At 39.8% G+C, this 17,799-nt stretch overlaps 1 protein-coding gene across 4 annotated transcripts in view; it reads left to right on the forward strand.

Annotated features, from left to right (window-relative positions):
- Positions 1–89: 89 nt before the first annotated feature.
- MPHOSPH9 (M-phase phosphoprotein 9) overlaps positions 90–17,799 on the forward strand; it is a 51,722-nt gene continuing 34,012 nt past the window's right edge. For 2 of the 4 annotated variants that reach the window (XM_060785512.2, XM_060785515.2), the window contains exons 1-10: positions 90–264; positions 3,173–3,305; positions 3,733–3,880; positions 4,691–4,780; positions 8,431–8,933; positions 10,465–10,588; positions 11,521–11,611; positions 12,434–12,537; positions 14,429–14,548; positions 16,699–17,114. In XM_060785512.2, coding sequence (XP_060641495.2) covers positions 3,202–3,305; positions 3,733–3,880; positions 4,691–4,780; positions 8,431–8,933; positions 10,465–10,588; positions 11,521–11,611; positions 12,434–12,537; positions 14,429–14,548; positions 16,699–17,114 — 1,700 coding nt within the window. In that variant the 5' untranslated portion in view covers positions 90–264; positions 3,173–3,201. Of the gene's footprint in view, positions 265–375; positions 648–3,172; positions 3,306–3,732; positions 3,881–4,690; positions 4,781–8,430; positions 8,934–10,464; positions 10,589–11,520; positions 11,612–12,433; positions 12,538–14,428; positions 14,549–16,698; positions 17,115–17,799 lie in introns of those variants that run through there. The other 2 variants (XM_060785514.2, XM_060785513.2) reach the window with 2 other exon arrangements.

A 17,799-nucleotide genomic window follows, 5' to 3' on the forward strand; every position in this document is an offset into this window, starting at 1 on the left:
GGCGCGAGCCCATCGCAACCAATAGCAGAACCGCTCCTCCTTTTTCCTCGTCCCGGCAGCCAATCGCGGCACCGAGTGGGGCCCCGAGGCAGCCAATCCCCACTCAAGCGCCGAGGCTCAGCGAGCCTTTCGCGTCTGCCTCGAAGCGCTTCGAATCTCAACCGCCAATCCTGAGGCGGGAGAGGAGCTTGTTGACAGTCTGCGGCTGGCCCCAAAGGCGGAAGGCGGCTCTCTCCGCCGGAAGGCCCCAGGGCCGCCATGCAGGTAAGGCGGAGGACGGACCTGGGAAGCAGCGCGGTTTGGCGCTGGGTCGGCGAAGAGAAGGGCCCTCTGCGCCCTCAGTTCCACTCAGGGGCACGCCCCCAAAGAGCGGAGTGACAGCCCTTTGAGCCAATCGGGGCTCAATTTGGCGGCCAACGTCTTGAAAGGGGCCAATCAGGGTGAAGCGTGAGGAAAGGGGCAATGAGGAAAACCCTGAGAGGAAGATAGGCTTGTTATTGCTGCGTTTGGGGCTTCAGACTCGGGCCAATTTTTTTTCTGGGTTGAATGAGAACCAGACCCCACAACCTCCTTCTGGTGGACCTGATGGAGGGCAATGGCAAGAGTCAAAGGGTCCATTTGTGGTGTTTCATGCATTTCAAATAGAGGTTGACTTATTTTTAAATCGTGTTTGGTTTTATTCTTTTTTGAGTGTTCATCGTCTTTGGGTTTGATATTGTCCAGTGCTTAGCACTGCTTACTGCTTTGAGGCGCCCTTAAGAGAGAAAAAGTGGCATATAAATCATAATAATGATAATAATAGTGAGACGGAACATTTGTGGTGTTTTGTATGTTTTAAATGGGTTTTAGGGGATTTAATTTGTGTTTAAAAAGGACTAGGTTTCATTCTGTTTTAGTGTTAATAGTGTTTAGGTTTTGTATTGTTTTTAGCACTGTTCGCAGCTTTCAGAGAGAAAAGGGGGTATATTAATAATAATAATAATAATAATGAAATGGTGTAGTGAAATGGTTCAGCCATTAGGTACTGAACCATTAGGGAGTTAAAAAGGAAAATCGGCTTTGAGGATTGGATCTTGTGCTTCACTGAGGGAATCCATGTTCTGGGAATTGCTGTTATCTGTATTTCCAGTCAGCATTACTGCAGTGTTTATCTTCATACCAGACATAAGTAACTGTGGACCTTTTGTCAGTTTTGAACCTCAGCATCCATCCTCCTCCATGACTTTTTTGTCAGTTTTGAACTATGGAAATTGTCAGCCCAAAACACTTGGGAGACGGTTGCTTTGTGGTTGGATTCTATCTACATGCTTTGGCTTTTTGCAGCGTTGTGGACCTTTGCTCCTAGAAGCCCTAAGCAACCTCCTGCCCTAAACAACCATAAGGGCTTCTGGGAATTTTCAAAATTCATTTCCAGGAGTGAATTTCCTTTCCTGGGGATAGAATTTATCTCACTTCCTATTGTCCTATCCCTGTCCTTAACTATGAGTCGCATGTAAGTTGGATGCCTACAAGTTGGAGACTGCCTGTCATATCTTAGTTGCATCGTAGTGCTTTCTCTCCCTACCTCCTTAAAAGTAATATTTTATGCATCTGAGTTTTCTTCCAAATGTTCCTAAATCGACGTGTTGTCGAAAGCTTTCATGGCCGGAATGACAGGGTTTCTGTGAGTTTTCCGGGCTGTATGGCCATGTTCCCAAACGTCAGGAGAAAATGCTTCTGGAACATGGCCATACAGTCTGGAAAATTCACAGAAACCCAGTTCCCAAATCCCTTCCAGTTTCTTTCTCTCTGTTGCGGCTTATAATAGCTAAAGATGAATAATCTATCATCTCACCATAACTCCCATTATTCTAGACTATCCAATAAATTATTTGACAATTTGTTATCTCTTGCATGAAAGTGGACCATGTCATCATTACTGCTGTTTTGTTTGCTGTTGTGTTATTTTATGAAAGTAGAAAATCAAATATGATTTTCTGTAATCCATGTAATAAAACAGTCTTCGGATGTCTTGCTGTTGATAACTTGTTGTTACTGGGTAAATACAGTGTTACTATTTGATAGGTGTTTTGATTTTTTAAGCTTTATATTTTGTGGTATTGCGTGTATCTAGTCAGATTTTTGAGGAGGGGCTGAGTATTTTTGAAAGGAAGTGTTATATTAAGAGTGTTAGGAGAGCAAGGTTGTCATACAAATAATTCATGCACAAGAAATTGTGGAAAGGAAGAAGTAGGTCAGGCATAATATAGTGAAAGATTGCTACCTCCTGACTTTTCAGTATGGATTCTTAATAGCTGAGAATTCCTCTTTGGCCCCATCTACACTGACCATTTAATGCATTTCAAAGCTGACTTTAAACAGTGGCAGCCAGGCAACAAACCCCCACAAAAGCATGCAAAGCCTTTAATGCACATCAGATCTCTGTGTAATCACTCGCTGGGCCTCAAACTGGTTCCAGGATTTTTTTAATGTAATCATATGTGCAGTGAAACCACTTTCTTCAATACCAACTTGAGAAACTGAACTAAATGCAGTGTAGATGCACCATTTGTTGAGAATGTGGAGTTCTTGTTGGATCCAGTCACATTGGTATAATGAACACAGTAGAAGGGCATGTAGCTGGGATGTTGCTTGTGTGCATGAATCTGAATTTTCAGAATGTATACATTGTTCCTGAAAATGTTGGCTATTCAAGATGATTTGGTAGAGCTCAATGTGTCCTTTGAGATGTTGTTGGATTTTAACTCCCATACATCATAGCCAGTTCTGAAGACTGATGGCATAAAATCCAACTCCTGAAGGGCCACATGCTTCCTGTGCCTGATCTACTGTGTCGTAAGGCAGTGCTGCTGAATTCCTTGATAAGAATTTCATTGTGTTTTTGCTCTGTTTTCATCTAAGCGGCGAGCCCCCTTTGGCTGCCATGCTGGGAGGAAGGCAGGATGCAAATTAAATAAGTTCATATTTCTGGTGAGTGGATTTTCTAAAATGTGAAGCAGTAATCCACCATGGATCAAGGGGTGCTTAATTTTTACATCACATGTATTGCAGGATGCATTTTACAGCTTAGAACATACTCTTCTGAAATTTTAGGTTTTGAAAATACTGTAACATAGATTCTATGTCTTTAACAGTGACATCCCATCTTGTATTATTATTTTTTGTTTAAAAGGATAACCACAGAATTTTCAAGAATGAGATATGGAAAACATCAGCTTGGTAAAAATCGAGCAAGAGGCCTCTTCTGTGAACACCAATACCAAAAATGCACACAAGAGTGTTGGTTATCACTTAGTTAATACCAGGTAAATGTGATGGTTTCTACAGAATATTTATTTAAAGAATTTCTTAGTGCCATTCAGGGCTTCAACAGATCTGACTTTTTAAATAAAATAAAGTTTCTTATCATTGATGTTTTTAATGATGTCTATGAAGGCAAGAGTGATTGTTTATTTTATTTTTCTTAGTCTTCATAAGCTAATCCTATCAAAAAGAAATCAGTAATGATACGCAATGCCATAAGTTCATAAGGCATTTCTACTAGATTTAACAACATTTTTTTTAGAACTGGAAATTCTTCAGCTGTGTTGACAAGTATTTTTTTCCTGTGGTTTGTTCCATCTTGTCTTCTAATCAAAGTGGGTTTTGTACTGCATTACAAAGATTGTTTTGTTCTGTCTTTGACATAGAATTCAATATTTGAGCAAGAATTCATGTACTTTTCTTCCCTAGAAGCAGTCCATTGTCCAGCCCAAATGCTGTTGCTGGCCTTTCAGGGAAAACAGGCCCTTCTGTAATACCTTCTGAGGCTGGTCTGTTGACTTCCTTTATGCAAGACACTCAAAACTGTGGAGACTTGGAAATACTGAAGAACTGTGAAGTATGCAACAGTTTGGGCTTTAAAACTGTTTTATCAATAATGGCAAAAGCTTTGGATTTACATAATCTGATAAAACCAGTCTGTTCTCAAAATGTATATGAGTCTTGACACTTTTGCTGTGATGTTCTGTGTGGGACAAATGTGATTTGCCATGGACGTGATCTGTAGTGTCATATTGGTGCTACATCATGGTGCCTCTACAGACTGGCTCACCAGCCCATCATATCAGGCTTCCGGGTTATGCAATGTATGAATGTGTAGCCAAGAGCACCATGATAACTTTAGAGTAGTAGATATGGAGTAGACCAGGCATGGGCAAACTCTGGCCCTCCAGTTGTTTTACACTTCAACTCCCAGAAATCCTAGCCAGCTTACTGGCTGTTAGGAATTATGGGAGTTAAAATCCAAAACACTTGGAGGGCAGAAGTTTGCCTATGCCTGGAATAGACTGGATATCTCATACATTAGCATGTAGTAAGCCAATGATGTTGGAAAATCCATATTCAGCTTAAGGCTGACTGTGGCTCCACCATACACTTAATATGTTGAGTCAGTAAAGGAATTGGGCTTCTTTTTAACTTATGGGTGTTGAAGTATTTTTTTTTATCATGAAGACATAAGTGTCCAAATATTGCAGTAAGTGTTTTATTCACTTTAAAAATTGTTTTGTATAGAGGCACTTTTTGTCTCAAAGCACACTTGTATAAAATGTGGCTTGAGATCCTCATTGTATGACTTAAGCTGTTCCCTCTGAACTGATAAAACTAATTAAAACTGACAGGGTAATGTTATTTTGTCTCTCTTTAATAGACCAGGTGGTTACGATTGTTCAGACTGGTGGAGAAGCAATGCCAAGAACAGATGCTTGCCCAGCAAAAAGTGTTCCATCATCAAATCCATGTAAGTACTTTAGTTGAATGGCCTCAGTAAACTAAAGCAGTGGTTGTTGAATGTGTGAGATGGGTATCTCTAGGAAGGCATGGGCTGCTGCTAGGGGTGGGAATGTTCCTTCCAGGACACCAGTTCATTTGTTGAAAATAGCTCTGTATATCAAAGCTTTCATATCATACAGTCTTAAATTCAGACAACTGAATAATTACAGTGCAAAAATATGTTTTTGTTGTTGTTGTGATACTATTTTCTAAGGACATGAATGAGGCAGGTTGGCTGGGTGGAGTCTGGATTTTTAGAAAGCATGTCACTTTCCTGGATTCCCAGAATATGTTTGTACCTGTTGTGAATCAATGTTCTGCCCCTCTGTTGATTTTGATGTTCTTCCCCAAGTTAAGAAAACAAGGAGAATTGTATTGGGTGCTTTATGATTCTCTTGTGCTTAATTGTACATGGAGCATTCGCTGGCTGGCGTATGCGCTGGGAAACTCCCATGACCATCGGAAATCACTGCTCAATCTATTATGATTTGGTGTTTTGCGTATGAACATTAGTCCTGACTATTGTGTGATTGTGTGCTCTGTTTCTGTGTACGTGCTATAGGAGAAATGCACAACTGTGTTCATTATAAGCTGTAACAATACCTTTCATTCCCAGAATGCTTAATAGCATCAGTCAATCACTTTATTTGTACCCCCCTTTTCCCTAAGACTGAGAATCAAGGCAGATTATTTAAGAAATTGAAATAAAATTACACATAGCTACAAATAAGCAAGCATTAAGTTTAAAATAATATTAAACTGTCTATAAAAATGAACAATTTCAAACATTAAATGAATCCAGTGATCGGTTTCCCCAACACTTGCTGGAATAAAAAGATCACCACTTACCTGTCAAAGGACAGCAAGAGGAAGCTTTCCTCTTCTCCCTGAGAGAGGGGCTCTGGAGTGGCTGCAGTGAAGGTTGTCTCTTGTGTTCTTGTGAATATTACTGTGAGGTTGGTGGAACTGAGGGAAGCACTTACCTAAAGATCTTAAAGCTTGAGCAGGCCCATTGTGGGTGGGGGTGGGGGCGGTGGATGTAGTTCTTCAGGTCACTCTGTCCCGGGTCATATAGGGTTTTATTGGTCAGAACCACCTCTTTGCAGTAGAAAATTTCTCATCTCTGAATCTTGTAGGTTCGCTCAGATTTCAAATAGTTGTGTAGGTTTTACTTGAGAGAAAGAGTTCAGCTGAAACTACTCATAGAAGATCTGTCCCCAAATTAGCACACTCCGTATTTGGGTTGAACTATATGGAATTTATACAGTTCAGCATTGTGCAGCTGCTACTGTAGTCATGGCTGAAAAACTATTTTGGTTTTGTCAGTGTGGGGTCTGCATTAGAAATAAGGCATCTAAAATTCATACACGTAGGCCGCAAACACCTTTGCTCTCTAGATTACCAGATACTTAGAATGTTTCCAATTTTGATTGTAACAAGTGAACACTTATTTGCCATTGATAAGTTGGTATCCTGTTCAATATTATGACACTTTAAGCCAGGCTTAAAGTGTCACTGCAGATCAGACACTAAAAAATGACAACTGCTGCATTCTCCTGATTGTGGAACACATGGAGGCATGCAGCTGCATCTGGATCCTGAAGGGTCTCTTCAGCTCCTTGTCTAAGTGCATCCCATAACAGAGAATTCCACAGTCATTTCCCTATACCCAGAAGTTCGGGCCCTTGTAAACCTTTCAGATGGGCTACTACTTGTCTTAAGAGGTAGATTTTTATGGGGTAGCATTGGCAGAAGCAGCTGTCATGATGAAGCTGCATCATCGTAGCTACATCTGTTAATGCAGGATCTCAGCCTTAGTTACCTTTCCTTAGAAATTATAATTTCATGAATATTTTATTGTGAAATCAAAGTCTTAAGTCTCATTCTATATGTGAAAGTGGATTGATACATTTGAAATGTATATATTTGGTAAATTTTAATATTTACAACCTTTTGGTTACTGTTTCTCACTTCCCTTTCCTGATGGCCCTCTCCATTAATAGTAAGCAACAGTTCCTGAAACTGAAACAAATAACAGAGGTATTGTTCTTTTTTGTTCTTTCCCTTTCCTGTTTCCTCCTTCCTTCCTTTCTGTTTCTCACCTTTTGTCATTCATGCTCTTCTTTCTTTATGTGTAGACATCTATGATCAATATGGTGTTGCTGTGGAGGGGTCTGATTGTTACTAAGCGATGCTTGCCAGGGTTGTTTGTTTTTAGAACTAATTCTATGTACCGTTTGAAATTTGGCAATTGCTTTACAAATCTACTGAAGTTCATGTGCATCATCCTGAAAAGTACTATTCATGATCAGTATTTCTTGGGATCAGAGGGTGCTTCTATATTTTCAGCTTTTGCAAAATTTAAATATTTGTATAATTTGTGGCAATATACTGCTAACTAAGTAATCATGATTTCTTCCATATATTGATCAGGCTGAAAATTGAATGTTTTTTATTTATTCTTCACTGATTTCTATAAATCTGGGTATGTGACTTTTTAAAATTATAGTGCTTAGTCAAGAAAATTTAGACTATAATACTTCATATTTAAGTAGATCCTGTGAATACCAAAATTACTTCGCATGGTTCTTAAACATAGGCAGTTATGCTTTTGCCAAAGGCTTCTGTTTTCCAAGTTTCACAAAACTCCTTAGGTTAAAACCTGCAACCTTATTATTAAATAAGCCTTGTTGAACTTGGTAGGTCTTAATTTCAATTTAGCATGTTTAGAATCACATTATATAAATATCAAGTGATCACTGATTATGAGTTTATTTAGGATCCAATCAGAGGTATGTGGTTTCTTTTTATAGGTTTCCAAAATGTTTCTTTCTTGCAGCTGCTAAGCCTCAACTCCAGAGGGAAAAAGTTAGAATATAGGATAGGAATCTAAAATCTATGTATTTGTGAGTTCAGTACATTTGGAGCAAGTGGCCAGAGTACACTGGGAATGGCTAGTGGTTTTATATCCTTCCAGGTTTTGCCCACAAACTTTCTTGAAATGCCATATTGAAAAAGTTGGACATCATGCCTTTAACAATATTCCTATATTATTAGGATCTGATCACACTAGAGAATGAATCCACTTTAAGTCCAGCTGCTGCCCCCTGCAGAATTCTGGGGCTTGTAGTTTAGGGAGGAGCCTTTAACAGCCTCATTAAATTACAAACCCCAGAATTCCGCAGGAGGCAGAAACCAGATTTAAAGTGGATTCATTCTCTAGTGTGATGAAGTAGTTAGATCAATTTTGGAAGTACATAATAATTCCTTCTGAACATGGGAGCTTTCCAGACTATAATCCTCAAGTTTCTTTGTTTCACTTATGTATGTCTGGGATGGTGGTAGGTTGTCACTTTTTTTGTATCTACAAGACTGCATTAGACTCCTAATATAGTCTTAACCAAGCAACACTGAATGTGCACATGCATGTGTCTCAATAGTGAAAGTGGAACAGCTCTTTGGATTTTCATTTGTGTCTCATAACACATTTCCGCATGTTATGTCTGTACATTGAAAGATTGTATGGGAGCTACAGTGAAAATAACCAAAGTTGATTCTGTTTGTACAAGATCTGAGATTTCCCTTTTTTCAAAAGATGCTTTACACTTCTCTTTGCAGCGCATACAGAATGAAATCAGACACTTGGTGAAATTGCAAAGCCAGAATGTGTGTTCGTGCACCAATCAAAACTCTCCAGTCAAACTTAGGAACAGTTTCTCCTCATTAGAAAGTCAGATGGGGTTGCAGTCCAAAACATTTGAAGAAAATGAGCTCCTTGCCAGCCAGCTCAAATCTAGCAGCTCTGAGAGTCAGCCAGAAGCTTCGGCCGAACATCAGGAGTGCCTTGCAAATAGTGTTTCCACGAGCAGCGGGTATGGCACCTGTTCTGCTGCGGAACTGAGCCCTAACAAATATAAAGACGTTCAGATGGGCATGGAAAATACAGAGGAGATTACCAAAGGCCAAGGCAGTGCATCAGCAGCACAGGAGGATTTAGTTACAACTACTATTCCTAATAAAAGAGAGAGCACACAAACAACTATAGTAAAGAATGACGATACAGGTTTTCCTGCTGAACTTGTGTCTAATATTAATGAAGGTCAGTGTGGAAAAACAAACGGGTAAGTGGCAGACCTTGGGTCATTAGACTTCTCTTTAGAATTAGTAAGTTTTGAATATGTCCAGTTCTCTGCACCTGTACGCTGTTACTAACATGCTGTCTTATTCGTAAAGGTAGCTGGGTTTCTTATATGCACCTGTCATTTGACATGCATTGGATTCTCTTAGATTTTAACCTGAAATGCTGTTACTCATGCAAGGTGATACTAACAAATCGAAACACCTTGTTTGTCTCCTGAAAAATCCTCAGACTTGTGTCTTATTAGACCGGCAGAAACATTGTTAATTTCTGTGCATGTCAAAAACCTGATAGTGTGTGTTTTCTCATTGTTACGCTACACTGAACATCTGTAGAAAATATGGTGTTCCCAGAAATGTATTTCCAAATGAAGCAACTAGCAGTGAGAGTGTTCTGTAGCAGCTGGACTGTTTTCCAGGGTTTCAGGCAGATTTCCCCCCAGTCCTATCTCAAGATGCCAGTAATTAAATCTAGGACTTCCTGCATAGAAAACATAATAAGTTGTGCCCATTCCCCAACGAGTTGTGTCCCCTGCTCATTGTTAAAATATGTTGGACTGCTACTGCTTAGCATTGTCCAAAGATTCCTTCAATCCTACAAGTCATCTCAAGGCTGGAAAAAAAGATCCACTGTTTCTTTTGGTCTTGGTTGGAGAATTAAAGACATAATGCTGTGTTTCTTAAGCTCTCCGGTGTGGTAGGCTGGCAGGGTTTTCCTCCAGTGGGCTAACACCCCCTCCCCCCAATGCCATTTTAAAAGACCATGCATGAGAAATATGTTTTGGCCTCCAGGAAACACTGGAGGCATGGTACATTCTACCTGCATGGGCTTACCCAGGGGGGCTAATCTTGTAGTCCTGTGAAGTCATAATACTATTTATATAGGCATTTGTTTGTTGCCCATTCTCAGCTTGCCCTTTTGATAGATTTTCAGTCTCTCTGCAATTACTAGTGCTCTACTGTTGTGGCATCTAAGAATGTATCCTCCCTCACATAACTATGAGATGTATTGTTTTGAGACTAACACAAACTGATTAATTTTATCTTAAGTTTGATGAAGCATTTTTGGTCTTGATCTGGAAATCTGGAGGCAGTTGCTTCACAGTGATCTGTCTGTGGCTCCTCCTTGCTTTCTTTTGATTATTATAGTATATCAACATACTGCAATTTCCCTTTCAAACTTCATTCAGTTTGCTTGTGTTCTGGAGAAGACTACTAAGTGAGGAACTCAAGTCCAAGTCCCAACCAACCCCACATATAATTTGGGGATGAGGAAACAAATCTTAGTATTTTGGAAACAAAGTGTTTTGGTCTTAAACATCTACTGCAAGTTTCAATGTGGAAAATAAATTTGGTGTCCAAATTTCCTCCCTTGGCCCTCTAACAGTGCACACAGGCAAAGGGAGTTCAATCTAGAATCTTTGAGATTATAACAAGAAGCAGATATGTAAATATGACTTCAATACTGTAAAGACATTGTTTTCTCTCTCTTTGTTTTCTTTTCCCTTCCTGCAGTAAACCATTAACATCATGGGCTCAAAAAATGAAACAGAATCAGCTAAAAAGGACAAATATGGAAGAAGATGATGTGCATTCTGTGCAAGGAAAAGAGCAAATGCAGACATTAATGCATGAAAATGTAAATTCCATTCCTCAGATATTCCTTTTGCAAATAAAGTTCAGTATTCTAATTCAACAGACTACTTAATTTGTACTTAATTTGTTCAACAGTTGCATGTCTATTTACTGAGCAGTTCAACCCATTGAACTCAGTGGTAATTGTATATGATTAAAGATTCATAGACTGTGCTGCCTGGCTCCCTGAGGCCCAAAGGGCCTTTGCTGAGCTGTGCCTGGGTTGGTTATGCTCAGCAGTGCCTTCAGCTTCCCCCACACCTCATGTGGACAGCAGAGAGAGTCTCTTCCTCACCCTTTGTTGTAGACAGGGTTTGAAATCCTCTCTATTGTCAATGCTAGACTGCCACATGGCCTGATGTTCTGCTAATCAAAATTTGCATGCTTTGGAAACTCCTTGAATGCATGGAATTGTTTGCATGGTGCTGTAGATTCTGTGCCTGGTCAGGAACTGTTTGAGTACTTTTGTATATGACTTAAACAATGCAGCCTTACACAGTTAGGGCTTTCTCTACCCAATTATAGCGCTATAATTCTGCTTTGACTGCCATGGAAACATTCTATGAAAGCATGGTTTTTGTAGTTTAAGGAGGAACAATAGTTCTGTGGTTGAGCATTTTAAATACCTTTCCCTTTACTACAATCTCTGAGATTCCATAAGGTGGGACCATGGCAATTGCAGTGGAATCCTAGTGCTGTAATGGCATATTGCAAAAGGGCTGTTAATGGGGAATTAGCACCACGGAATTCAATGGGACTTCATTCTGGATAGACATATGTAGCATTATGTTATTACTGGATCTTGATAACTTTGCGTTACCAGCCATAACTAGAGACATTTTCAATATTGCTATTTTGCATGCTATAAAACTGACAATGTTTTAATGTATTCATTGGTCTATAAATCTTTGGTTCCCCCCTTCTGTGGTATTATAGACTAATCATCTTGCTGCTGTTCCACCGTCTTATACTTTTTACCTCAGTCAACCAGATGGAAGCCAAAATTCTTTAGTGTCTGATACTTCAGGTATAGTCAACTGTTAATATTTTACTTTTGTTGTTATTTACTGTTTGTATTACCACATTGAAGTCTTATGTAAAAGTTCAGCATGATTTTTTGTGTGTGTCAGGAGGGACTTGAGAAACTACAAGTTGCTTCTAGTGTGAGAGAATTGGCCATCTGCAAAGACGTTGCCCAGGGGACGCCCGAATGTTTTGATACTTTACTATCCTTGTGGGAGGCTTCTCTCATGTCCCCGCATGGGGAGCAGGAGCTGACAGAGAGAGCTCATCTGCACTCTCCCCATATTCGAACCTGTGACCTGTCAGTCTTCAGTCCTGCCGGCACAAGAGTTTAACCCACTGTGCCACCAGGGGCTCCTTAGCATGATTATTGTTGTGTACTATTTTGTTTTCACATGGCACAGTATATTGTAGTTGCTTGGATGGTTTTAAATGTTAGGAGGAACAATCCAGAAAAAAAATATACCTGCAGTGAAAATTAAACAGTGAGAGGTGCAAAGGATGAATACACTTTGTGTATTACTGTACCTGTTAGAAGAGGGAGTACAAGAAGAAGAGATTTTGAAGGATGCTAACATATGGCTAAGTACAAATATTCTTACTACTTTCTGGAGGCTAGTTTCTCCAGAGTTCTCTGCAATGTCAAATAGCTTTTCTTTAACATTATTTCATGTCAAACCTTGTTACTACAGAAGCTTGGAAGTGCAAAATTTCAGACAAGAGTTTTCATAAGATTATGATTGTGCATGCATAATGGGGAAAATGTGTTGGGCTTCATAGCTCTTTTCAAATACAGAAATCAACTTTGAAACATTTTATTCTTTAGGATTTACTTACTGGAAACTAGATGAGAAGGAGATGTATCACAGTTTGCCTGAAAACTTCAGGAATGAATTTAGTATGTTGCCAACACAGGTGTCCTCTGAGCAGGTATCTTTTCTCTCCATTTGCATTGATGGATTGATAGATGCTCAAAAATTTCTGTTCTGTCACTCTTGACAATTGGGCTCGAATTACACTATTTGACACTGGTGGAAAAGAAAGTTCAAAAGGCTAAGTAAGGATAGATGGCTTTTGTTAAACATTGATCGTAAAGAGAGGAAAGCAGCCAGTGTTTGCTGTATTTAATCCCAAAAAGTAAAAAACAAAACAAAAAACAAGGGAAGATTGTTTCAAATAATAGCATTGTGACTTATAACAGACTTTTTGAAAGCAAAAAGAAAAAAGAGAGCTTTGTCACCTGTGATTTACCATATTATTATGTTTACGTAGCTGGTCCTAAATTGGTTGCAGTGCTTGAAATGAGAAGAAAATTATTACTTTGATTTTCTTTTCTTTGGCAATCGTGTTTTGGAACAATAGTTTTCACTTGAGAATTACAGGAACACAGTAGTTCATTTCCCTAGTCATATATGGAAAACATTCTTTCCTCATGGATATATAAATACATATGTGACAGCTAATAATGTACCACAAATTTTGCTCCAGTGTATTTATTGTCAACTAGACCTGATGTAAATTAGTAAACAGTGCACATTTCAGCTGCTTTTAAGGGCCAGGTTCGATAAGGCAAACAATTCACAATTGTGTGAGTGGCTTTTATAAAGCAAATAGCAGGGCCCTGGGCCCTGATCTGTATTTGGGAGCACAGCAGTGGGTGAGGAGAAATTGTTAAAGCCCCATTCTGTGGGCCTCCACCAGCTGTTTTTAAAGTCATTCATGCATTTAGTGTAGTCTCACCTAATTTAAGAATTATTGTTTTGCTCCTTCTAAAAGTATCACTTGTTTTGAAGGCGAAACATGCAGAGACCTCTCTCAGACTGAGGGCTACTAAGCTACAGGCACACCTGCTTATATTGAATTGCAGCTTTTGCTGAGCCATGGTATCAATTTAATCGTTTCAGTGTTTGACTCACATTTTTGTAATTAAAAATACCTAGTTAATTTTTAATATTTCTGACAATAACAACAACTGGATCCATGCAGATGTGCAGATATTCTATTGGGCACATGCTGCTCCATGTTCACAGCTAGAACTACTGTATAATTGGAAGTACAATGACAAACCACACTGAACACATACTTTGTAGAACTCATTTGGAGATTTTGGTGGACACTAAAGTTCATTTTTCCCTCAGATATATGTTCTCTTTGGTAACTTTGTGTTATGTGTATACAGTGGTACCTTGAGTGACTGAGCTCTTAGCTCAAATTTCTCTTATCTCAAAGTAAATTTTCCTGTTGTAATTCTATTACTCGTAATTTGTTCCAGCGTGTTTTTAAATAAGAAAATGTACTTTATAAATAACAACTAATGTGCAAATGCACATTCACATGGAACAATAAAAAAGAAAGATCAACTTTAAAATGGTAGAAGCACAACATTGTGGCAAGGAAGCACAAACCACAAAGTGAAAAGGCAGAAGCATGCTTTTCTACGTACTGCTCTCATTCCAGCCTCCCTGTCTCTTCATGAAGCCAAACATACCAGTAATAAAAACACATACAAAACCAACTAACCCAAAGTTCCTCAAAGAGGACAGCAATCTCCCAAAGCAGACAAGAGCATGAAGCACGGAGGCTGCTCCCTTGAATCCCTAAAGCCCTGTACTCGTGCTAGTGCTACCTTTGGCGCTAGCACTTAACTAAAAACGCTTTGACACTAGCTCTTAACTAAAAATGCTGTTCTTATGACAAACAAAATGTGGGTGAGCAATGGCTCTTAACTCAAAACACTCTTAAGTTGGGATTATCTTAAGTTGGGGGTCCACTGTATGTGTTTTTGCTTGTAACAAAAGTAATCATAATTGCTTTTATTTAGTCTTCTGCTGATGAAATGAAGCCATCATCCTTAAAGGATATTTATCATAAGAAACAAAGGGAAGGCAAACAGCTTGTAGATTGGAACTTCTCCCCGCTGCAATCAACACATCCCCCCGAGGTAATGATTGATATGTTTCTTTTTAAACCTCTTATGTATTATGTTGGAAGCCTTCAGTGTTTCCTCATATTACTGGTCTTAATGCCTCAGACTCCGAAACACAGTGAGGTTCTCTTATGACACAAGCCCAAGGAGTGTGCCTTTCGGAAGAGCAGAATATATTGTACGCTCTGAAAGTTTTCACTGTACCTGAGCCTGAGCCCCCACCCCCTGTTCTTTGATAAAATCAGGAGGATAAGACAATTTTTTTTACATACCTCAATGATCTGTTAGCACAACTGTCCAACATGATTTATTTGACAAAAAACTAGTGGTTCCTCTTTGCTGTAGAAACTCCAGAACCAAGTATAATTCAGTGATCTAAGTTATGACTAGAGGTCTATGTGCGGCCTTCTGATCTCAAGTGGTACCAAGCCCAAGCTTTATCCCAAAGCTTTATCTGTTTCCGAGAAACCTCTGTATTGCTAAACCTAACCCCTCAAGCCCACCAAAATCCATGAAATGTAAAGCCCATCTGCTCCTTGGGATAGCCTGGTTAGAACCCTAAAATGACTTAGTCTGCAGTAATTTTTTTCATTGGTTTTTGGGGAACAGTGAGGGTAGAGAAAGCTTTGAATGTGACTGGATGGCCCACGAGGTCTCTTCCAACTCTTATGATTCTATGATTCTGTCCTTTTCTGCGCGGTGGACCAGTTTATTTATAGCATTTATATTCCGCCCTTCTCACCCGAAGGGGACTCAGGGTGGATCACAGAACACATACATGGCAAACATTAAATGCCGGTAGACATACAGGACAGACAGAAACAGGTATGTGTCGGCATTTTTTCAACTTCAGCGTCCTGGAGGTTATGCTTGATTCCGGCCAAAGGAGGTGGTGTCGCTCCATCCTCTATGATGACGAGCCTTTTGATCAAAGACTTTCCTCCTTGTTCTTTGATCGCTGGCTTTTTATGGTGCCATACCGCTTAAGCGGTGCCTAATTTCTCTACTCACAGCTCACACCTGTTTTCAAACTGCGTAGGTGGACAGTAAGCTAGGCTGAAAGTCAGGTGTTCACCTCGACCCGAGCTCGAACTGCCAACGTTTTGGTTGGGAAAGATCTATTGCTGATGGTGATTAACAGACATGACTTTCCTGACTGTAAGAGCTGTTCAACAGTGGAACTTTCTGCCTTAGAGTGTGGTGAAAGCTCCTTCCTTGAAGAACGATAACAGAGGCTGGATGGCCATCTGTCAGGGGTGTTTTGATTGTGCTTTTCCTGCATGGCAGGGGGTTGGACTAGTTGGCCCATGTGGTCTCTTCCAATGCTATAATTGTACCTTTTCTCTTCCTTTTTGGGCTCCCAACTGAATAACAAAAACGGAACAGCGGAAATATTGAAAGGGGAAAGCATGGCCAACGATTAGATCTTAGGATGCCTCCCCTGGATCTGAGAACTATTCAAAGACCCTGCACAGAGTAGATGAAAATGTTGGGTGAGTGGGCTTAATAACCCTCCCCATAAACCTGTAGCAGAGTAACTTAGCAGCAGCACCTTGACCCAGCACCAGTAGCCCAAAGTGATAAAAAGAACAAAAACACACAGACCAATGTTATCTCCTTCTATAGGAGGCTTTTCTTTGTAGTAAAATAATATGGTTGCACTATTGAGCTTCAGAAGGAGGCTTGGTCCTTCATAATCCACCCATGTCCCCTTAGGGCTGCTCTTTATCATCGTCCTTTCCTCTCTTCATTTGCTGACCCATTGACCATGTTGAGTATCCCTTATCCAAATGTTTGGGACCAGAGGTGCTTCATGTTCTAGATTTTTTCAGATTTTGGAATACGTGCTTATGCATAATAGGTGTCTTGGAGATGAGACCTAAGTCTATACACTTGTATTTCATATGCACCTTGCACACATAGCCTGAAGCTAGTTTTATATACACAATTTTTAGTAATTTTGTAGATGAAACAATGTTTCTATATATTGAGCCATCAGAAAGCATCAGCCACCGATGGAAAATGAGTATGGAGTATTTTGGAATTCTGGATAAGGGATGTTCAACCTATATTACCTAACACCATGTGGTTTCCATGTTGTCTGTCTTTGTAGCAAGACAAAATGTTCTTTCCCAGGGAGTGTGTCTCTGTTTGTTGTATTACAGATCCTGACCCTTGACCCCACACTGCATATGAAACCAGGCCAGCAGAACCCAGGACTTCCTTTGCACAGCTGCTATGGGATGGCAGAGAGAGTCTCTTTATCACCAGACTCCATGGCAGACCCTGCATTTTTTATGTCTTCAGACACAGATTCCTTTTCTCACATGAGCACAGTAACGTCGCCTCAGTCTCTCGAGTCTCCAAAATGCGCTTCCAGTACAGTCGCTTTGGACCTCGAGACCTGGAATCGGTGCACTTTCCAGAACGAAATCAGTAAGGCAGGAGTAAACATGGAGGATGAAGACAACTTAACATTAACACCGTCTTCAGCTGCACAGTCCCAAATTCCATCTGACAACAGTTTGCCAGAATTTAGTGTCTCTCTAACATGTGCAGAAGATCCCGTGATGCTTTCCAGGTGAGTAAGAATGTGGCCTTTTCAATAAGCATCTCAATATTCAGTACTCAGAAACTTCTGCTTAATTCGTTTCCTGAAGACTTTCTTGAATCACATAATTTAAACGCTTTTGAATTATTAGAGTTTATTGGGTTTTTTTTAATTCCCTTAAGGCCATGAATATAATATGTGATAAAGAAGACCTGGAAAACATTCCGACGGCCTAATAAGTTGGTTTTCATTTGTAGGGCTGGATTTATTTTGTGAAAAGGATAACTGGTTTCAGATTGTTTGAAAGGGAAGCAGGATGGCCATCTGTCAGGAGTACTTTGATTGTATATATCTGCATGGCATGGTGTTGGCCCCTATGGTCTCTTCCAACTCAATGGTTCTATGCAATTTGCCATTGGCCCTATGAGGTGATCGCAAACGAAGCACTGAAATAAATGTGGCGGTAAGTCTGTCAGCTTTAACCAGAGGTCTGCACCAATACCCCAGCACCCACTGCAGTCCATGACAGCTTCAGAATATGCGAGGCTCATAGAGTAGGCACTGTCATTATATGTGTAGTATATGTTTAGTAGTAGGGGACAGTGATAGTCATAGTTATGTTGTATTTGTTGTAGTTGATTTCTTATTAAGAAAAAGCATTTGTATGGTTTTGTTTTTGTGGGTGTTTTATAATTGGGTTGCTTGTAGCTTTGTT

Source organism: Anolis sagrei, chromosome X (assembly GCF_037176765.1).
Source record: "Anolis sagrei isolate rAnoSag1 chromosome X, rAnoSag1.mat, whole genome shotgun sequence".
Classification (NCBI taxonomy): Eukaryota; Metazoa; Chordata; class Lepidosauria; order Squamata; family Dactyloidae; genus Anolis; species Anolis sagrei.